The sequence below is a fragment of the Ambystoma mexicanum genome, chromosome 3p (genome assembly GCF_040938575.1).
Source record: "Ambystoma mexicanum isolate Mex_15411 chromosome 3p, UKY_AmexF1_1, whole genome shotgun sequence".
NCBI classification, from domain to species: Eukaryota; Metazoa; Chordata; class Amphibia; order Caudata; family Ambystomatidae; genus Ambystoma; species Ambystoma mexicanum.
In genome coordinates, this window is record NC_090925.1 from 1,267,079,597 (window position 1) to 1,267,102,849 (window position 23,253).

Here is a 23,253-nt window from a genome sequence, read left to right on the forward strand (position 1 = left end):
AGGCAGATAATCAAAATCTTCATCTATCCATCAGTCAGGAGACCACATAAGTGAAGCTTACTATATTACATATAAGAACAGGAGCCTCCCAAATGTAACATCAGTAAATCATGGTACCAACACTACAGTAAAATGTCTTGCGTCATGTCAAAGTATGAACAGCCAAGAACAATCTGACCTTGGTGTTAAAGAATTGCAACTTTGTATTGAATGGAGAACCCAAGTAACTGGACACTTCTTTAAGAAATATTCCCAGATGAGATCTCCAATCAATTGAAGTCATTTTCAAAACCTACCCCGTTGCAAGCAACACATCCGACCGTTCAGGGAAAACATGGTAAATCGATTATTTAGTGCATTGGAAAAAACTGAAGGTATCTCATCAGACGCAAGTAACCTGGCATGCTCAAAATGAGTGATTACCGGCCCTGTGGTGTTTAAAATATTTTTTCAGCATACAAGCAAAATGTACATTATTTTCAGGCCCTTCACTGGACCCTAGATGGCCACCTCTATTATTATGTACAACACCTATTTCGTTTTGCAGATATCAATGGCATGTACTTATTAACTAAATCATATCCTCACCTTTTACCTGGAGGGCAGTGGCGGGCTGGGAAGAGGGCTAGGTGGGGATAAAGGGGAAATTGCCCTTCAAGCTGGCTGGGCTCTTGCTCCCTGAGCCAGAGCTGCAGAATGTAAAACAAAACGAATTGTGATAGGTCACATCCATAGAATCCAGCCTGTGTAGAAGGAACCAAGTGCTGCAAGACCTGCCCAGCTTGGTTTTGATAAGGTGAGACACACATCTTGATTTCAGCAATGTTTCAAATGTGCCTGTGTGTCCCCCACATGTGGGTGTCCAGAGTGAGTGAGTGAAAGGGAGCAGAGCCGAGGCACAGGGGCATATTCATACCACCCAGCGGCAATGTGTACATTTAAATGACATTCTGTGAACCAGGATGGCAATGTTGGCACCACTGTGACCCATATACCGTTGCTCTATTACAATCCTCAGCACCTTATCACAACACTTACTTGCCAAGGAAGGAAGGATCCATACCTTACTAGAGTTTGGTTTCAGTTCATTCTGTAAGAATGCTTAACCTATCAGGTTAATTTCTTGACCAATGCTAAGTTAATTACAAACATTTTCTTGAACCCTAATGTTACTATATGGTACTAATAGAAATAGCTTTTGGATTATTTGTGCTACTCACTTTTGGGCACAGTTTAAAAACAAGCACAGAAGGATATAGCCTTCAGGTATTATTCTTAGGACACTACAAACTAATGGGGTAATTTCGAGCTGGTGAAATCCAGCTGGATAAAGTTACTACATTCAACACTGGTGATTCTGGAAATCCGTCCAATTTAGAGATTACCACCAGCAAGGGTGGTATATTTTTAATACCTCCGGAGGCATTTTAGAACTACCACCTCTACCGGTTGCAATGTAAAAAGGTAGTTTTAAACATTTGTTTTCAGACATTTCAATCTTCAATGTGAAGGTGGTAATGAGTAATGTGCAGTAGTGGCTGAGACCACTACTTATGAAAAGGACTTGTCAAGAGGAGGTGAGAAAGACAACCGACTAAGCAAGCCAGAGCAAGACTTGACCCTGAGGAGAACAGTGGAAATAGCGAGATAATTCATGTACCCAACCCTTGTGCCAACATACTAGTTTGCAGAACTCCACCCCAACCTTACCTCATAGCATATATACTTGCCAGTGTTTCTCCTTCTCCCTAGGAAATTCAAGAGTTGGGGCAGAAACCAACAGAGAAGCCCAAGCCAGGAGATCAATCCCAATGCCCATCTCATCCACCAGCAAAAATGGAGTAACCAGAACGACCTGGCCAGGCCATCACCACACACCAGCAGGAGGGGGGGCGAGAGAGAGAGAGAGAGAGAGGCCAGCAGCAACCGCACACAGCGCAGGGAGCAGGCACTGCTCACCTGAGAGCGAGGAGAAGAAAGCTGCTATGGGTCAGTGTAGGCTCGGAGCAGGAGACCAACCGATGGACACCCCAGCCCTGGCTAGCAGGCCCACCCCTACCACTCCAAACCCACAAACCCATCAGGAACAGAAAAAGGAACGTGAACCGGGCCACAGAACTGTAACCTGTGTGGTGGTTGTTACACAGTGAGCCCAGGTGGAGCAAGGGGCTGGGGCTAAGGCCCCTTTTAAAGACTGGCCATTATCATACACAGCTTGGTGGTGTTTTTTTATTTTGGAAAAGTATTGGCTAGGTAAAGCGGGCCAATCAGGACAGAAAGATTTGCATTTAAGCAGTCAACAGGGAACAGGAAGTGTAGGTTGTTAGGGTGAGGTCAGCAGTGGAGGTAGACCGAGAGGCCAGCAGGAAGAAAGAGGGAGGGATGGATTGTGGAAAAAAGAATGGAGAAGATACTGTTTTTTGAGTGATAGTGCTTCTGCAGTGTAAGTGCGTGTGTGTTTGAGACAAATCAATAGAGGGTAGAATAAGGTGTGAGAAGGCTGGAACAGGGTGAAAGGAGAGGTGGCTGAGTAGTGGTGTGGGAGGGGTAGTACTAGTGGGAGGAGGAGAGTAGCAGTGCGAGGGAAGTAGTAGTGAGAGGAGAGTGGCCGTGTCAGGAGGAGAGTAGTAGTGTGAGGTGAGTAGTAGTGAGAGGAGGAGAGTATTAGTGGGAAGTAGGGGAGCAGTAGTGGGGGACTTGAGCAATAGTGAAGTGGAGTGGGAGGAGGAGCAACATCAAATGGAAGTGAGAGGTAGGAGGAGTGAAACAATTCCCTATTAGAACAATAACAATGTGTTAGGCTAGGGACAGTTAGGAAGTCCCTGGGGGAGTTTAGTTAGCAGGCATTTTAAGGAGAAACTTCTAGCCAAAGACAGACCTTGGACAGTAGAGGTTACTGTTCGGTAGCACTAACCAGAATCACGAATGCTTGGGTTAGGGAGGAATCTCACAGGAGACGAGAGGGACGGACGGCCCTAGGGCCCACATAAATAGACCCTTGAACCGTTCTTGAGACTCAGTTTTCTTTGTCATGTGTGACATACTGTCCATTTTTTCTGCAACCAGAGGTCAGTTCTGAACCTTTTATGCATTACATGGGTTAGGTGGGGAGGTGTGCATCAGAGATGCACAACATTTCTCCCCTTACCATGGCCCTTTGTAAAAACGTGTCACTGTATTCAAAGGAAGCACCTGCACTTTCCTTCTGTACGATAAAAAAAATGCTTTAAAAAAAATTGGAGCCAATTTTAACTCCACTTCTTAGGCTGAAGTAAAAATAGGCAGATGTTGAAGATGGCAGCGCCAAGGTGAAGCTCTGCACAGTGATGCTATGGCGGCTGAAGGAAGAGCTATATATAGTGTGGCACCGGGGTACTCGTCAGATCGCTCTGTGCATCATGTATCCCGTTGCGTGGTGGTGGCTGAAATAATGACAGGAGCGCCGGCGGTGCACCCTGGGTGCGTGCCTAGAGAGTCAGGGGGGCAGCAGCTGTTCTTCCGTTGTGGTGCCCAGTCTTGGATTAACTTCCCTGGACTCAGGGCGAGGGCCGGGATCCTCGCAAAAAGACACACTCGCCTCGGCTCTGGCGAGCCGCATAGCGCGGAGCACACATTTTGATAACAATTGAGGACAGAGGACAATACACCACATGTTGCTCATGGCAGGTGCGCTTGCAGGAAGGGGCCACCCGTGAAAAGGAGGCATCTTGGATCACTCTCCACATCCTGGCCGCGGCTTTCTGTCACGCTAATCGCCCTAATAACATTGTGGGTCGTGGCAGATAGGCGAGGGCGGACCATTCTGCATAGCACAATTGCAGATCTGCAACAGCACAGCAGATAGAAAGGCACATGGAGCCTGGAAAGTCTAAGAAGAAAACTAGCGCGTACGATGCCGATTCCTTTGCACCCTGCAGTGGGCAGTGTGGTCTGGAAACGCATGCACCCCTCAGAACCCTGTCATAGTGGCGCTGGGTCGGATAGAGCAATAAATGACTAGAATGGAAGGCAAGTTCAATAAGCTGACGGAGTGGGTGGCCCAACTGGAAACAAAGACCTTCACACTGGAGCATCATTTTTACAGCTTTGCATGGACTTATATTTCTGGATTGAAATTTTCTAGGTGGGGGAGAGGTTGTAGTAGGTCGATGTCACTAGTTCAGTGGGGAAGAGGTTGTAGTGGGTCGACGTCACTAGTTATTATTACATGTCAAGGACAGGGTGCATGGTGGAATTGCTGCCCCTACCCTGAGACGTTTCAGCAGAGAGTGGTTTGACATGCCTTCATTTGGACCATTAAATTGATGGACTCCTGAAGCGGAAACATCCAATAGTGTAGTTACTCATAGCTGGGATGCTATTGTAACAAGGAGAAAATATATGTGCGTAGATGCCTAAAAACAAAGAGAATTGGGAAGTGCAAAGACTTGGTGCCCTTCTCCACTGCAAGTTAAAAGAAAAAGACGAGTCTGTTGAAGCAAGCTGGCATGCTAGAGCCCAAGTGCCACACAGGGAAGGATCTGTACAGAGGGCACGCGGGCGAGAAGCCGGACTGCTTACCTGATGCCGTGGTAGCCTGAAACCTTAGCGGGACTCCTGTACGAGGTCTGCGGTGGCCGGGGGAACTATTGCATCGGAACAGTGTTGCCATGGTAACGGTGGGTAAACACGGCTGACGAATGCATAGGAACACAGTAAGTGCGGCCATCTTGGAAGGTGTCGCTAGATACCTGCGAGACGGGAGGCACATCACAAAAACTGAATTGAGATGAACAGGCACTCCTCTATTGCTCTACAAAGTATCAGTAGGATTCATGGTGAATTCATGATGTGAAAGAAAGTATTACCCGGTTAGAGTTGATTTAATACTTTTGGGTACTTGCATGGTGTTAATATAGAGGGAGCAGGGCAAGACCTATTGGCATACGTCTCCTGATGTAGTCAGAGGTTATGACCGTTCTCAGTGGAGGAGTACGGTGTAGTAGTCCTGTCTAGCTACTGAAAGAATGTCAATGGGGTGCTCTGTTGTGTGTGGCATGATTCATGAAAAGGTTGGTATCATCTTGTTGAGAACCGTGGTATAGCTTTGGAGTTTGTATATACACCATGCTTTCTTGTGCAGGAGAGCATTGGTAGCATTGGTGCTCGTGTTCACGACATCCACCACCCACCATCTGATATCAACTTGATCATGTTGAAATTCTGCATAATGTGATACCAAAGTGGCATTGCGTACTTTGCATCTGATCTTGAATCAGTGATCGCTAGTCCTCTTGTGGACTGGGCCTGCTGTCTGTCCCATGTAACGTAGCCCACAGGTGCATTGGATTATGTAGACGACACTACTCATCTTAGAATTGGAAAATGTTTAAGTTCGCAATTCTTTTGTCCAATTTTGAAGGTTTTAATCTTGGCAATAAACCTACAAACTGTGCATGTCCCACAGGGATGATGGCCTATTTCTCGCAGGTTCCATGAGAGTGGAATAGATGTTCTTTCAAGTTTTTGGACCTCTTGAGTGCAATGTGGGGCAATGCTTCTCCCGGTATACTGGTCTGTATGATTGGCCAAAGGTATTTGAATATTGATCTTATTTTACTGGTATCTGGACAAAAGTAATTACACAGGTGAGGTTTCTTTATTTCTCAGTGTTAGAAGGCTCTCCCTGGGCGTAAACCTATCTCTTTTTCAGAGGAGCTCAGTAGTTTTTTGGATACCCTCTAGACCTCCGTCTCTTTTCTAGATCTTCTGCATGCTGCTGGTAGTCCCCGAGTTGGGCACAGTTCCAGCGGACCCGTAGCTATTGTCCATATGGGAGGTTTTCCTTTAGGTTCTTTGGATAATAGCTGTTGAAGTGCAGGAGCATATTCCTGTCAGTGCTCTTCTTATATAGGGAGAAATATATTTTCCCCTCCTCGTTTGCTAGGGTGAGGTCCAGAAAGTTAATTGAGGTGGAACTGCTGCACATGTATTGTTTCAGCTTCTTGATCTTCAGGCACAAACGGTTATCTTCGGTGAATACGTTCATCTCTTCAAATAGTGCCATATACAGTATAGCTAGGCTCGGGGCAAATGCTGCCCCCATCACAGTGCCACAGGTTTGGAGAAAGAATGCCCCACCCTCCAAAAAGAAGTTCTTTGAAAGAGCCATTTCAAGTAGTTCCATGATGAAGTTCACTGGAACCTGTGTTTGTTCCACATTCTGTGTGAGGTGTCCCCTTATACACTCCAATGCAGCTTTCTGCAGAATACTTGTGTAGAGTGCCTTGCTGTCCATGGTAACTAAGAATTTCTTAGTAGTATCGAATGGGGGTTCCTCATAGTGGCTGATAGTATTCATTGTGTCTTTTAGGTAGGAAGAGGTTTCCTTGCTGAGAGGTTTTATAAAAGACGTCAGTGAATTTGCACAGCAGTTCCAAAATCGACCCACAACTCTGATACTATAGGCCTTCCCGGTGGGTTATTGGGGTCCTTGTGGATTTCTGGTAGTGCATAGAATGCCGGGGTTCTGCCTTGTGAGTTATTCAAGTAGTCATGTTCGTTCTTGGTTATCCACCTTTGTTCATATGCATATTACGTTGTATCTTCAATTTGTTTGGACATTTCTGCATACAGGTCCTTTTTAAGTTTCTTGTAGTTATTTTCATCATAGAAAAGGTTACCCACCATTCGCTAGTATTGTTGCAGGGATTGGATTACGATGCCCCCACCCTTATCTACTGGTTCTATCACAATATCTGTGTAATTGTCCAATGTTTTGAGGGCTGCTCTCTCAGTTGTTGATAGGTTGTGTCTGGTTCGTTGATTCCAGGACTGAAGGGTGGCTATTTCTTTTGGAACACATTTCTCAAAGGAGATGATCTCTCATGGGACCTGGTTGTCATTCGGGCTGAAGGTGTTACTCACCACTCCGAAGTAGGCCCAAGATGTGGATGAGTGACCTTGGAGATGATGGTTGTACAAGAATCGATATTCAGCCTTCCATCCCAGCTCCCCTGAGTACAAGACTCAGGCTTCCTCAAAGATGGGCTCTTTTCTACAATGTACCTCTCCGCTTTTCAATTGGGACAGACAGAGGTGTCAATTGAATAAAAGAGCGGGGAGAACACACACCGCCAATACCAATGCTGCAAAGGAATACAAAGATAATATACAGTGTTGAAAATAAACCAAGTAATCAGAACAGCAGTATAATACCGGAAAATACCTAAGTAAGTATTGGAGTGGAGCTTCCCCGGGTTAATCTACAAAAATATGAATAAGCACAATGAGTGGGAATAATTCTAAAGAGACTTCCTAAATGTATCGAACCAATGACAACTAACCTGAATATGGGTATTTTGAGGATGGAAAATAGTCCATAAAACAGAAGACAACGATAGGAGAAAATAACAAACAGGAAAGTTAGTATAGGGAAATAAACCCGAGCGGCACGAGGGTCGCACTAGTGCCGGGTTGGTGCAGTATCAGAAAAGCGTTTATATGCACTTGAAGACAAGTTCAAAAGACAGTCACTCAATGTCCCAGAATCCAACAAAAGGCAAAGATCCAATCAAGGCCGTGGAGAAATGATTAAATAGCAGGTGTGGAATTGCCAATTACAAATATGTACCTGAGCACACACGCATCCAGATAAGGTGTAGAAGAGTTCCGGATGGTTGATAGCAAGTCACCTTCGAGGAAGGCAAAGTCGTTCCGCGTCTAGTAGCAGCTAGCTGGAATGAGGTACCGCAAGAGACAGCAGGAAGCAGAAGAATAATCCAATAACATTCCGGGTCAAAAAGCCAGGCGAGCACGACAGGAATAAAGGAGGAGGCAAGCCAATCCAGAAGCCAGGCAAGGGTCAAAACCAGGTAAGCAGATTAGGAATTCGTGCAGAGAAAACACGAAGGAGTAAACGGACGTAACCGCTGTAGCTTGTAACGCTAATTAGCAGCAACGAGCCCCTTGAAAGACGGTGGTTTTAAAGCCTTATGGGGGCGTATCTTGCCGTACGTCTTCCATGTACAGGACGTGTCAGCTGACACGGACTCCGTCGTAGTTTGTACGGGCGCCATGGCAACCTGTATCTGCTCCACAGAGGAGCTTGTAAAGGAGTCGTATTCTGCAAGGAAGCCCGAAGTGTAACAGAAGGTGGATTTCACTCTAAGTCCTGTGTACTGTTCCATCTCCCTATTTGTCATGTCATCAAAGTAGGACTTGAGTCTAATTTTTCAGATTTTTTTTTATTTCGGTTTCCAGGTTGAACCAATTGGTGGAATTGGTTGGTACAAAGGAAAGGCCCTTTGCTTGAACTGATAACTCATCGGGTGAGAGAACGTTTCCAGATAGTTTGAATAGAGGGATGATCTGATTCTCATCTACCTCTGTTGGTTCCGTCTGCGGGCTCTGTATAGTCTCCATATTGGGTATCCGTATGGGTCTTGTTGGTTGGGACGCTAGGGGTGGCTTTTGGGGTCCCTATGCCCTAAAAAAGGCATCTGCTGGTAACTTCTTGGTCCATATGGGTAGTTGTAATCCGATTGGTATTCTGGTGCCGAATCCAAGCTGGACGTATCCGAAAAACGTTACCCATCTCCTCTTTTGTTTACATTTACTTTGTTACACTTGGGTCCTTTCTGTTTCCTTATTGTCCTGATATTCTGGTGTCAAATATGGATATTTCACTAACGTTTTAAAGTCTCTGGCGAGCTCCTTCGTCTTCTTCTCGGTGGTACCTGTTTTGAAAGAGTCCAACTGTTAGTTGATCTCCACCAGCTTTTCCCTGGCATTCATTAATGCTGTGTTACCAAGAAACTGGTTCCAAAATACTGTTTTAGTGTTTGTAAAATCATATAGACAACAATACTTTTATTTGATGTTTCCAGTTCAGGGAAACATCGGTTTAATGGTCCAGAAGAAGTTGTGTCAAACCACTCTCTGCCGAACCGTGTCAGGGAAGGGACAGCAGTTCCACCATTAACCCTGTCCTTGACATGTACTAATAACTAGTGACGTCGACCCACTACAACCTCTTCCCCACCTAGAAAATATAAATCCAGGAATATAAGTCCATGCAAACCAGTACACATGATGACTACAGTTTAGAATATGGACACATGGACCACACTATAGCCCTTGGGTTATTAACATGTACATTTATGCAAAGTAAAGTATTGTTGTCTATGTGATTTTGCATTCACTAAAAACGGTATTTTGGAATGCTCTTTTGTGCTTGACTATTTGTTATATGTACTGAGCCAGTGCGGGCCATATTCTTGCATTGACTGTCTCTCGATTGATAGGAGCGAAATACTTCTTCGCTACCTTTTTTGAATATGTTTCTTGTCACTATGAATAGAAATATGTTGACGTGAAAAGTATGATTCTCAAGTTTGAAAAAATGAAGTAATAATGAAATAAAGGTAATGGAAGAGGTGGGCAAATAAACCCCCCGCCGCCTCATATCTGGTTTTACAAAGTTAAAATGACTATTCTTTTGTTGTTGTTGAACTGGGAACTTAACAGACACATATTGTGAACTCTCATTAGGATATGGCTGCACAATGTATGCATAAAGAATTTAACGATTAGGACACCTCTTGTTATAATATATTTTCTATGAAATGCGCCTGCAATTAGCACCTGGCACAAAAGCAGGTAAATTGCATTGCAATCCATTGTTAATGCCATCTGCAAAGCATAATTTGTAGGTGGCATTTACATTTGTTATAAACCAGAGAGTAAAATGTAGAGTTTTGTAAATGTCAATAATTGAATGCAGTAAGCACATGCAGTTACCACTTTTCATAAAATGAACCCCAAAATCTGCTGGCGTCACCTTTGTCACTGTTGGTCTATACAACAACTTCTGTCTGTCCAATATAATCGCCAAGGTCTGCTATTCAATTCCTTAAAATCCCATTATTATAAAAGTCCCTCTCAATGGGATTGACCATGTTAATAAAACCGACGCTTGGTCAAATAAAGAACTTGTTATCAAATGGGGGATTCATCTCGACATGTTCTTTTATCATTATTTAAGACTTAAAAATGCAGAGGTTTTGAAATTGGTGAAGCAAAGGAAGCTTGCTAAAAACGGCACTCAACGAGACTTTGAGAGGTTGGGGGCTTTAATTCTACAGTAGGACCTAATGATAATGTATTTAAATGAGCTTAAAGCTATGTTATACAATCGATAGCGCATCGAGACAGACTGAAATTGTGTATTCTGACACTAAATAAAATGAAAATCTTTAAACTTAAAAAAGAAAGGGCATTGGCCCTTAGGTCATCACCAGCAGACAGGCAGATCCTTAGACAATGGCGGTTAGCGATTTCAAGAGACCATGCTGGGGATGAACAGCGAGAGAGCGGCTCACACTAGACGACAGACTGGGACGTCCCTTTGTGAGCCCCTTTAATATTCTTTTAACAAAAATCCTTGAATTATGTTCAAGAGTTGGTTTGTGCTCGTGTTAGAAAACGATTCCAGATTCGCAATGTCCCTCCCGTTACCCCATCCTCTTGCAGGCAGCAGCAGGTACTCTTACCTGGTAGAACGCGGAGGGGAGCGGTGTTTTGTCCGCAAGCCGACTTTTGCAGACGCGCTCGTCAGAAACCGCTTTGCCAACGCTTTGTTTGGAAGTTGCCATGGCGATTACGGCAATGGGCGCATCATGTCCCACGTGATTCCATACGTAGCGGATCACGTGATCGGGGTATTGCCGGAAGTCCGGTATTTAATTCCTCCTCGCCCTCCAGTCAGCACTTCTGATCGTGTTTTGACAGCAGCGTTTGTTTTCTCTTGGATTTGCCGGTACATTGATCTCGGATTGCTTCTCTTGGATTTTGCGCCTGGATTGCCCTTGTATTACTGTTTCTTGGATATTTTACCTCGGATCGTTCTTGGATTGCCTTGCTTAGTGATTTTGTGTTTTATGATTCTGGACTTTGGTGGGTTCGTGAACGCTCCCTACCTGGTACTTTCTGCCTGTTTCTCCATCATTTCTGGGGCTCTTATTCTACAGCTTGTCCAATACCTCTTCTATTTTTTCTGCTCTTCTTCTACTAACCTCTGTCTGGCTCAACTTCGGTCTTAGGCGTCCTTGTGCCGGCGGGCACAGGTTTAGGTGCTGGACTAGAGACTGCCTTGGCACCTTAGGCGTCCTCGTGCCGTCGGGGTAGGTGCATAGTGCATTGGAGTCCGCTTATCACCAAATTGGATTTGGTTTACAAGAGGCGACAAGGACAAGTAATCACCTGGGAATCTATCATATCCTGAGCACACTGGTAAGAACTTTTCCCTTTCTTTGTCATTTTCCTGTACCTTTTGTTATCTTCTATGCTAAATACCTTTCTTGTGGTCTACAGAACCCATAATTCCTGAGGGCCAATTTATACGGAACTTCTGTGGTTAATGTTACGTTCTTCTGCAGGTTAGTGTTCTGAATTATGTGAGGTATCACTAGAGGTTCCTATAATAGTTGGTAATTAGTTGTATTTTCTCTTCAAGTCGTCAGGAGTTGCCTGGATGTCCTCATTGTCGTGCAGCTGTCGCGGTTCCAGCGAGGTCACAACATCTTTCGACCAATTGGTTTCTCAGTCTGTCCTTTCATACCCCTGAGAATCACATTGGTAGGAAGAATTCCTTACTTCACGACGCGTTCAACAAGAGGCAATCTATTAAACGATTCTGACAGAATCAGAAGCCTCCCTCATGGATACAAGTGACCTGTTGGCCGCTCTGGTCCAATTAGTGGCTGAATTACGTGCTGATATGACAGCCGCCCACACTGACACCCATCGACGCATTGATGAAATGCAGGCTGGGATCAGGGAGGTGACCGTTGAGTCCCAGTCCTTGGCATCTGCTGGTGCTTCAGGTCAGGCGGGGTCCTCAGCTAGACCAGACCATGCGCCTGTTTACATGGCCGCCCAGTTCCCGCTAGCTCCTCCCGAAAGGTTTTCCGGAGACCCTAAGACCTTCCGGACCTTCATTAATCAATGTAGGTTACATTTTTTGTGCCGCCTACCTCATTCCCTGACGCAACTACTAAAGCAGCTTTGTTTTATCGAACCTCGGAGGTATGGCCGCAGTTTGGGCTAACCCTTTGTTGGAACAGGGCAGTCCGCTATTGTTTGATTGTGATGCTTTAATCAATGCTATGACTCGGGTTTTTGATACTCGATATAAAACACAGGCCACCGATTTAGAACTATTAAATCTACGCCAGGGAGACGCTCCTCTGTTATCTTATCGAGCCAAATTTAATCAGCTGACTGCTGAAACCGGTTGGCCAGAAGAAAAGAAGGCAGCGTTGTTCTACAAGGGGTTATCAGACTCTCTGAAGGATACTATAGCTACGGTTCAGGTGGTTCCTACATCATTCCCTGAATTCCTAGATTTAGTACTCCAGATAGACGCCCGACGGGCCAAGAGAAAAGGGGAAAAGAGGGCAATTCCATCCAACCCTGCTGGTCTCACTGTCCCCGTGACTGGGTCTGAAGAGCCTATGCAAATAGGTGCAGTCAGAGGCCCGTTAACGATGGAAGAAAGAGAAAACCGTAGACGAAACAATCTGTGCTTTTACTGCGGTTCTGCTAATCATTTGCTTTGTGCCTGCCCAAAGAAGCCCCACAAATCGGGAAACGCCAAAGCCCGGCAGTAGAAGGAACCCCTACTCCGAGCTGTCCTATGCAGGGTTCCTGTGTATCTATGCCTTTTTGTGTCAACATCACTTTGAGTTATCCACAGGGAGAGCCATGAAGTTCCGAAGCTGTCTTTGACTCTGGGGCCACTGGAAATTATATTGATGCTCAGTACGTCCAGACGTGGGGAATACCTCTTCTGCCTAAGGAAGTTCCAGAGGTGGTGAATGCTGTTGACGGTTCCACTCTTCTTTCTGGATTAGTTACGGAGCATACCATACCTTTGCAATTAACCATAGGTATCGAGCATTCAGAAACTATCACTTTCGACGTCATTATGGCACCTCAATTTAAACTGATTTTGGGGTTACCATGGCTTAAGCTCCACAATCCAGGAATTGATTGGGGTACTGGGGCTATTACCTTTAATTCCCAGCAGTGTCTTGCGAATTGTAACTCGGCTGATTCCGTACTTACAGCTCCCAGTCGGGCTTTACTGGATTCCGCAGCCACTATTGGTGCGGTTGTTAACACCGCCCTGCCTGCAGAATATACCCAATATATAGATGTTTTTGATAAAGGAAAAGCTGAGAAATTGCCTCCTCATCGGCCATACGATTGCCCGATTGATCTGAAACCAGATGCTAAGGTACCATCGGGACGCATTTACTCTCTTACCCAAAAGGAGGATGCTGTCCTAAAGGAATATCTGGATAAGGCTCTCGAGTTAGGTTTTATCCGTCCTTCTCATTCTCCGTTTGCTTCCCCTTTGTTTTTTGTACCTAAGGAGGAGGGTGAATTAAGACCCTGTATTGATTACCGCGAGCTTAATGCAAATACTATACGGAACCAATATCCTATTCCTTTAATTTCTGTCTTACTGGATCAGTTGGGTTCTTCAGTGATCTTTACTAAATTGGATCTTAGGGGGGCCTACAACTTGGTGAGGATTCGTCGTGGTGATGAATGGAAGACGGCATTCAAGACCAGATATGGGTTGTTTGAGTATTTGGTAATGCCATTTGGACTCTGTAACGCCCCGGCCACTTTTCAGAACTTTATTAAGAACGTCCTTCGTGATATGATAGACAGGTTTGTCAACGTTTATCTCGACGATATACTCATTTATTCCCCATCTATGGAATTGCATGTGCGCCATGTCACGGAAGTATTACAACGCTTGCGAGACCACCACCTTTTTGTGAAATTGGAGAAGTGTGTCTTTCATGCTACCCATGTAGAATTCCTTGGATATGGCATTACTAATGAAGGAGTTCGGATGAGTAGAAATAAGGTCAAAGCAGTTTTAGATTGGCCTATACCATCTACCAGGAAGGAATTACAGTCTTTCTTAGGCTTCTCCAACTTTTATCGCCGCTTCATTAGACTACACCACTCACTGAACTAACCAGTAATGAGAAACCGTTTGTTTGGAACAATAACGCTCAACGAGCATTTGAGACTTTGAAATCAGCCTTTACCTCTGCTCCTGTTTTGTTACATACTAACGTCAAACAACCTTTTTATGTCGAAGCAGATGCTTCTGACTTAGCTGTAGGAGCGGTTCTGTCCCAGCCTTGTTCCGATTCAGGCGATCTTCATCCAGTCGCCTATCATTCACGAAAGTTAACACCTTATGAGCCAAATTATAGTATCACAGAACGAGAATTGTTTGCGATTCGAGAAGCTTTTACGGTGTGGCAGCATCACCTTCTGGGCACTGATATTCTCGTTCAAGTATATACGGACCACAGAAACCTGTTGGCCTTACAATCACTGACTTGTACTACTGCCAGGCACGCCCGTTGGCATGAGTTATTTTCTATGTATAACTTTGCTTTGACTTACCGCCCAGGGGTTTTGCATTCCAAGGCCGACGCCTTATCCAGAATCCATGGAGGTTCTGTTTCACGTATACAGGATGGGTCTCTGATGCTGCCTACACAAGTGGTTTGTGGTTGCGTATTACAACCCACTTTGAAGACGACTCTCCAAGCCTGGGTAGCAAAGGAACCAGCGGAAATAGCAGAATACAAGATGGACGTTGTGCACGGCCTGCCTTACGTCCAAGGTCATGTTTATATGCCCAATCACGACACTCGCTATGCAGCTATTGCGTTATGTCATGACGCTGCTATCGCAGCTCACCCTGGTTCGCAGAAAACCCTAGAGCTCCTCAAACGTTGGTGCTGGTGGCCATCAATGCTGCGAGACGTCTCGCAATATATATCGACCTGCGCAATTTGTGCCCAGTGCAAATCCTCCTCGGCTAAACCAATGGGGCTACTGCAGCCATTACTGATACAAGTTAGACCATGGGCGATGATTTCAATGGATTTCGTAGTAGAGCTACCAATGGTCGAAGGATATGATGCCGTCTGGGTGGTGGTGGACAGCTTTTCCAAAATGTCCTTGTTTGTTCCTTGCCAGGGTCTGCCATCTGCTTCTAAGCTTGCCGAAATGTTCTTGCGACACGTATTTCGGTTTTTTGGGCTACCTGAAATTGTGATTTCTGACAGGGGGTCCCAATTTACGTCACGTTTCTGGAGGCACCTCATGTCCTCGTTGGGGGTGGGTGATCGATGTTCCACGGCCTTCCATCCACAAACGGATGGCCAAACTGAGTGTGTTAACGCTACTATGGAACAATACCTCAGATGCCTCATTCTCCAGCATCAAGAGCCCTGGTTAACAGTTCTCCATATGGCGGAATTTGCATATAACAATTCAAGCCACTCTTCTATAGGAACGTCTCCTTTTTTTGCTTTATATGGTCAACATCCTCGCACTCTGCCTTTGGACTTGGTGCTTCCTGCAGATTGCCCGGCTGGGCATTCATGTATCAAGGAGCTCTCTGCGGTTCATGCTAGCGTTTTGGAACATCTAGTACAAGCTCAGACGCAAACCAAACTATACGCAGATCATAACCGCCGACTCTCACCTGATTACATTCCGGGCATGCGGGTCTGGCTTTCTACGAAGAATCTACGCATCCCGGGGCGTCAGTGTCTGCTACCACGTTTTGTTGGCCCTTATGTTATCAAAGAAGTCTTGAATCCTTTGGTGGTCAAGTTGGAATTACCCCGCCCTTGGAGGATACATCCAGTGTTCCACGTATCCATGGTTAAACCTTGTGTCGACCACACTAGAATTACTGCTCCACCTTCCCCGGTGGTTGTCCAGGGTGTGGAGGAATATGAAGTTAACGCAAAACTTGATTCAAAGGTCTCTCGTGGGGTGAGATATTTTTTGGTGGATTGGAAGGGTTACGGTCCGGAAGAACGTACATGGGAACCTGAGCTTAATATACATGCCCCCTTGTTGGTTTCCCAGTTTTTGGCCTCTCTGAGCTTAGGGGGACCTTTGGGGGAGGATACTGTTAGAAAACAGTTCCAGATTCGCAACGTCCCTCCCGTTACCCCATCCTCTCGCAGGCAGCAGCAAGTACTCTTACCCGGTAGAACGCGGAGGGGAGCAGTGTTTTGTCCGCGAGCTGACTTTTGCAGACGCGCTCGTCAGAAACCGCTTTGCCGCCGCTTTGTTTGGAAGTTTCCATGGCGATTACGGCAATGGGCGCATCGTGTCCCACGTGATTCCATACGTAGCAGATCACGTGATCGGGGTATTGCCGGAAGTCTGGTATTTAACTCCTCCTCGCCCTCCAGTCAGCGCTTCTGATCATGTTTTGACAGCAGCGTTTGTTTTCTCTTGGATTTGCCGGTACATTGATCTCGGATTGCTTCTCTTGGATTTTGCGCCTGGATTGCATTTGTATTACTGTTTCTTGGATATTTTACCTCGGATCGTTCTTGGATTGCCTTGCTTAGTGATTTTGTGTTTTTTGATTCTGGACTTTGGTGGGTTTGTGACCGCTCCCTACCTGATACTTTCTGCCTGTTTCTCCATCATTTCTGGGGCTCTTACTCTACTCCTTGTCCAATACCTCTTCTATTTTTTCTGCTCTTCTTCTACTAACCTCTGTCTGGCTCAACTTAGGTCTTAGGCGTCCTCGTGCCGGCGGGCACAGGTTTAGGTGCTGGACTAGAGACTGCCTTGGCACCTTAGGCGTCCTCGTGCCGTCGTGGTAGGTGCATGGTGCATTGGAGTCCGCTTATCACCAAATTGGATTTGGTTTACAAGAGGCGACAAGGACAAGTAATCACCTGGGAATCTATCATATCCTGAGCACACTGGTAAGAACGTTTCCCTTTCTTTGCCATTTTCCTGCACCTTTTGTTATCTTCTATGCTAAATACCTTTCTTGTGGTCTACAGAACCCATCATTCCCGAGGACCAATTTATACGGAACTTCTGTGGTTAATGTTACGTTCTTCTGCAGGTTAGTGTTCTGAATTATGTGAGGTATCACTAGAGGTTCCTATAACAGTTGGTAATTAGTTGTATTTTCTCTTCAAGTCATCAGGAGTTGCCTGGATGTCCTCATTGTCATGCAGCTGTCGCGGTTCCAGCGAGGTCACAACATCTTTCGACCAATTGGTTTCTCAGTCTGTCCTCTCATACCCCTGAGAATCACATTGGTAGGAAGAATTCCTTACTTCACGACGAGTTCAACAAGAGGCAATCTATTAAAGGATTCTGACAGCTCGAGGCCGTCTGTGGCACTTTATTCCTGAAATGGAAAGACTGCAGATGTTCCCAGCAATATATATATATTTAAGTGGCGCTTTGAAACACTGTTCTGTTGTATAGGCGCCTTATAAATATCTAATGAATAAACACCACAATCTATACATAGTTGGCAAACAGCCAATGCCAGTGGTGTGGCAGGTATGTCTATGAATCTCAAGAATTTTATTTTTTTTAAATCACTTTATGGCAAACTCGCATACGATGGAAGATAGCATAAGAGGTGCATTTATAGTGCACAGGTTTACATCAGTGGGGTCTCTTGACACGTATTACAGATGTTTAATGTTACCCAACTGAACAGTACTCCTTTCATTGACCTCAGAAGGGTCAAGGGTTCAGTGTAGCTACCGAGATTCCAACCAGGGTCCATGGGGTCAGCCTCAAATATGCACAAGTCGGTTGGCTGAGTTTATGGTCAGGTGGAAGCATGTGTGGTCTCCTTGGAGATAGAAAACAAAGGCAACACCAAGAGACCATACAAATGGCAGTAATATGCGGTACAAACCCCAATAACATAACATACTCAATTTGCCTATTGTTTATAAACTTCCTCAAGCACAATTACCAGTTAACTAGCTAACCTTAAAGTATATATCCTTGGCCTGTATTTCATGTGTGTTTCCTTTGTAGTGGTGGATTATTAGTACCATAAGGAAAGGTCATTTTTCATAAAGGATTCAATTTGTATAAAACCTTGCTTTGCCATTCCTTTTATTGTAATAATCACTGTGTCGTTTTTTGGAAGCTTCTGCTGCTGGACCTACTTTTCTGGAGAGATATATAGCCCACCTGTGGTCTACATTAACAAAATAAGGTGAAGAAACCATACTATCGCCTTTTGTCAGTTTAACTTCCATGATTGAAAACACTTCTTAGCCAAGAGGTGCTACAAAAACGAGTCCTTAGGGGTTACACTCAGGAGAATGTACAGTTTCAAGTCACATGGTCTCATTACGGCTTTACCTTATACCGGCACGTTTCCGCACCGGCCAAGTACAAGTGTGCTGGTGGCCCCCTACTGGCAGAAATCACTGGCATTACCAGCACCCCGACCCATGCAGTCCTATGCAACTGAATGGAATAGGGAGTTACCACCGTCCCTGGCACTCGGAATCTAGTGGGCATTCCACCAGAACGAGTGCCAATAACGGCAATATAGTCTGCCGGTGTCCTGGCAGAATTACCTCCAGGATACCAACAAACTTGTAATGAGGGCCATAGTCTCCCCAACTGTGAGCGATATGTGGTTTATACTTCTGACCATATAGGTTAATCCTCCCGCCCCCTTTGCATCCCCCAGATACACTAAAGGTACGCCCATTATCACTGGGACTAAATATTAATTAACTGCGGTTTCCCCATTTCTGCATGTCTTTTCCCCAGCCTTCGATCTCTTCTCCGATTTTTCTACATTTTAGCTCCACAATTGAGCTAATGTTTAAACTAACGTTTCAGTGTAGTTGCAATGTATTCCCACCTGATCCTGTGATGGTACGGCACTTGATTTTACTCTTTGGAACTAAACAGAAACGTCTTTGCTTCTGCTTATACTTCTTCTGTCAGGAATAGGATTTAGTCACACATGTGTGCCATTTGCTGCAAAACAGAAAACACAACTGCAGATGTGTTATTGTTGTCTTTAAAACAACCTATTGTTACATTATATCATTCATGTTTCAGAATTGTGCTTCGCATTTGAGATCATTTGTGTGTTTTTTAATGGAAACAATTGTAAAGAAGTTAATAGTCTGGGTCCTTGAAATACCAATAATAACTGGAATATTGTATTATGGCGCTAAACTCTGGATTACCTGGTGCCATCTGATTGCTGGATAGAGTGAGTGATCATTAAGTGCCCTGGTGATTTGGCCAGTCTCGAGGGCTGATGGGGTGCTGGGAAGTCCCATTCCACCTTTCCAATAGCTCAATGCTGCAAAAATGCCCGTCTCTCTGCCTGCACACAATTCTCACTTTAGAAACCAAGTGGAATCCACATGGACTGTGATAGAACGTTTCTTTAAGCTGTTTTTCTCTACGCGTTCGTCCCTGCATCGTGTTATGTGCTTTCTGTTGCCATGTTTGTCAAGAGCTTTTACTTCATAGCTAGGACATTGTAACAGAGATAGGTTTGCATTAACATGTCATTATGACAGCGCATCTGTTAGGTTTGCAGGTACAACTAACAAGACCTCCGTTGCTAGAACGGCTGGTACGGGAATGACTAGGCCAGTGCGACATTCGTAGGCTTGCCCTGGATAATGCGGACAAGCCTTTTTGAGGCCCTTTTCTTGGGAGGCATCATGTGGCATAGACACTTCAACAGTGAACAATTAAGGATTGGAATTTATGACAGGAAAGTTACTGTCATGTGAGGAAGGAGATGTTTTAGCTGGGATTGGACATTTCCAAAAGACTCAGAGTCAGGTGATCAGTGCAGCAGGAGCAGTTTCATCAACGACGGACTAGTACAGAGATAAAGAAAAGACTGCGGGACTGAACTTCCAAAGTGGAGCAAGGCACCATCCCAGGCATAGTCACGGCCAACCAGCTTCAGTTGCCTTTTCCACGTCACACTGTGACCTTCAGTTTTATTTTATTTCTGCTTCAGTGCAATAAACTGTCTCTGTCCTTTGCTACTCTTTAAAAAATACAGTGTGAGCTCCGTTCTCCATCAGGATTGATGATAATGCCACCCACCATGCTTTTAGATTTCAGGCGTGGGCAATACCATTTGATGGAATTGCTTTTGGTCAGGGGTGCAAAAAGGCACAAAAAAAAAAACTCTGGGCCGCCCACATTTACATGCCTTAAGAATACCTGTAACCAAAAACAAACAATCAAACTTGCATGGAGTGGGCAGCAGACACGCAAGTGTAAACAACCACAGTCCCAATGGCGTACGTAGCGGTGGGACAGGGGGGCAAGCTACCCCTCCCCCCGTGGCTCTTTTAAGAACCCGACTGGGACATTTGTCAGTGGGACACCACTCCCGTTCGGCACCTCAATGAGGGTGCCCAATTCCCGCTGGCAGAACAATATGTGCCGAGCAATTCCTTCTCCGCACGCTCATTGTCCTGGCAGAAGGTCACCTTACCCTTTCCGAACGGGCAAGGTTTCCCGCTGCCAGGCTAATGTCCGCATTAACTCCAGGCAGCAGAGGGTCTCTCATGTTGCTCTGTGTGAACACAGCATTGCAATGTGAGCCACTAGGCACAGATGGGGGGCGGGGAGAGAAGGACTGTTAGCGGGGGTCCCTTTCGAATGTGAACGGGAGGGAGTGCTCAGAAGTGAGAAGGGTGCATAGTGTTGCATTTATGAAATAATTACTCTGTCTTTAAAACCCAAGGGGGATTTGTTAGGCTCACATTAATGAGCATGTTGCTAGTGTGATTTTGCATGCAGGATGGGGAGAATAAAACTAAAGACATACTCTTATTGCTCAACATATTTTTATGACAATGCCTATAGTGTATAGTTAGTTTACTATGAAAGGCTAGTTTATTATGTAATGTGGTTTGCTTGCAAGGCATTGATATACATAAAGTATTATTTGAACACATGAAATGTAAAGCTAAACCTTAATAAATATCTATATCAACTAAACCTGGGAAGATGTGCTCAGTTGCATAAATTGTCTGAATCCCGGTTTCACAATTTAACCAAAGTGTCTGATCCTGGGCAAATAATGTAACCGCACTGTGTCTTATCTGCAGCTCTGTGAGTGATTCCGATTCATGTCATAGCTTATGTTAATGTATCGTGCTATTATAAAAGAAAAGCCTAATGACTATAGAGTTACTCCATATATATTAGTGCAATTTAGATTTTTTGCACGACACAGCTATTTGGCACTTGGCTTACTTATGGCAACGCATTTTAAAGCCGCTTTCATGGTGCCTCCAAGCATCAAAGACTGCTGATGCTCTTTGCAATGTCTCTCCCTGTTAAGTCACTTCTGTTGGTGCAATTCATATGCAAATTAGGGGGTTTGCATGTATTTTCCACAGAACACTTGGACAGAGCTCTAATAGATGAGTGTCCTGCATCTGCAATGATCCTGCAGTTTTATTTTTTTTGGTGTGTTAAAATACCATCTGGCACTAATGTTACCAAAAAAGTAGATTGGGGTAGGGCGGGCAGTTTGGGGGTGCGAATGGACAGTCTGGAATTGCGCGCACTGAATTTGGGGGGAAAAGTAGCAGGACTTTTTGTCGTGGCTAGCACCCCTACGATCCCCACTCTTGCAATGCTGGAATATCCCCTGCACAGTCCTTTCCGGGTTGTTTACTCTGCCTTTAAAATGACCCCCAACCTCCGGGGAAGACGCTTGTTGGTGTTTTTAACTCCGCTTAAGCCTGCTCCTGCTTGTTACCAACAAAACCGCAAGAGTGATAGATGGGTACCTGGAAACACGGGCGATAAAGAGAGCCATTTTTGACTAGGAGACGGTTGTAGTTGGCAGACTAGATTGTGAAACCATAGCAAGTAACTAGAGAAATGCGGGTGTGGTTCATGGTGCACGCTTACCTGCCTAGAGAGAAGCTTCCCGTTCTTGTACTGCACCGTTCCATTTTCAGCAAACACGTAATCGAACTTGCGAACAACTGCAAGAGAGCACACAAGAAGGTGTAGTGGTCGCTCGCGTTGTTACTGACTGAAAGGATTCAGGCTGATGCGCCACTTACCTTGGTCACCTTCCCCCAGCTGCTCAGCGATCTTGGAATAGTCCGAGCCCCCGACCACGCCGATCTCCACGCGCTCTCGCAGCTGCTGCAAAAACACATCCACCTCAGCGTCGATTTTCTGCCGGGAGGGAAGGGGAGAACATGAGTCAAACCTCTGACAGTTGCAGCGAGAACCTCAAAAGTAGGGTGTTTAGTCCGCCGCGCCCCGGTTTGCACCAATATAGGCGTAATTATGTGATAGGGTACACCTCTGTGATTCTTAGAAGAGGGCTCTCAAGAAACAAAACAATTAATAGGTCGCTCCAGGGGCGTTGCTAGGAGGGGGGCTAAGTTGTAGCCCCGGATAGAATCTCAGGAGCTACAGCCAAAAGACTAGCTAGCCCCCAGTCCCAACAGTTCCGACATCAGCTTAGCCCCGGGTCTTTTCCAGACCTAGCAACTCCCCTGGGTCGCTCAATCTTCCAATGAGGCACCCTCAGACCCACAAGAAACATACAGCAACCCCACCCAGCACTACTCACCAGGACAACAAGGAGCATCTGCCAGGCCCACAAGTTACCCCAGCACTACTCACCAGGACAACAAGGAGCATCCGCCAGGCCCACAAGTTACCCCAGCACTACTCACCAGGACAACAAGGGGCATGTGCCAGGTCCACAAGTTACCCCAGCACTACTCATCAGGACAACAAGGAGCATGTGCCAGGCCCACAAGTTACCCCAGCACTACTCGCCAGGACAACAAGGGGCATGTGCCAGGCCCACAAGTTACCCCAGCACTACTCGCCAGGACAACAAGGAGCATGTGCCAGGCCCACAAGTTACCCCAGCACTACTCGCCAGGACAACAACGGGCATCTGCCAGGCCCACAAGTTACCCCAGCACTACTCGCCAGGACAACAAGGGACATCTGCCAGGCCCACAAGTTACCCCAGCACTACTCGCCAGGACAGCAAGGAGCATGTGCCAGGCCCACAAGTTACCCAAGCACTACTCGCCAGGACAACAAGGGGCATCTGCCAGGCCCACAAGTTACCCCAGCACTACTCACCAGGACAAGGGGCATCTGCCAGGCCCACAGGTTACCCCAGCACTACTCAACAGGACAACAAGGGGCATGTGCCAGGCCCACAAGTTACCCCAGCACTACTCACCAGGACAACAAGGGGCATGTGCCAAGCCCACAAGTTACCCCAGCACTACTCAACAGGACAACAAGGGGCATCTGCCAGGCCCACAAGTTACCCCAGCACTACTCACCAGGACAACAAGGGGCATCTGCCAGGCC

General features: G+C 45.7%; 1 protein-coding gene across 1 annotated transcript in view; it reads right to left on the reverse strand.

The window, feature by feature from the left end:
• Positions 1–23,253, reverse strand: part of PMM1 (phosphomannomutase 1) — a 204,278-nt gene that overhangs the window by 134,239 nt on the left and 46,786 nt on the right. Inside the window, exons 2-3 of the mRNA XM_069652766.1 lie at positions 21,966–22,083; positions 21,808–21,884 (exon numbers count right to left, since the gene is read on the reverse strand). Coding sequence (XP_069508867.1) covers positions 21,808–21,884; positions 21,966–22,083 — 195 coding nt within the window. The remainder of the gene's footprint in view (positions 1–21,807; positions 21,885–21,965; positions 22,084–23,253) is intronic.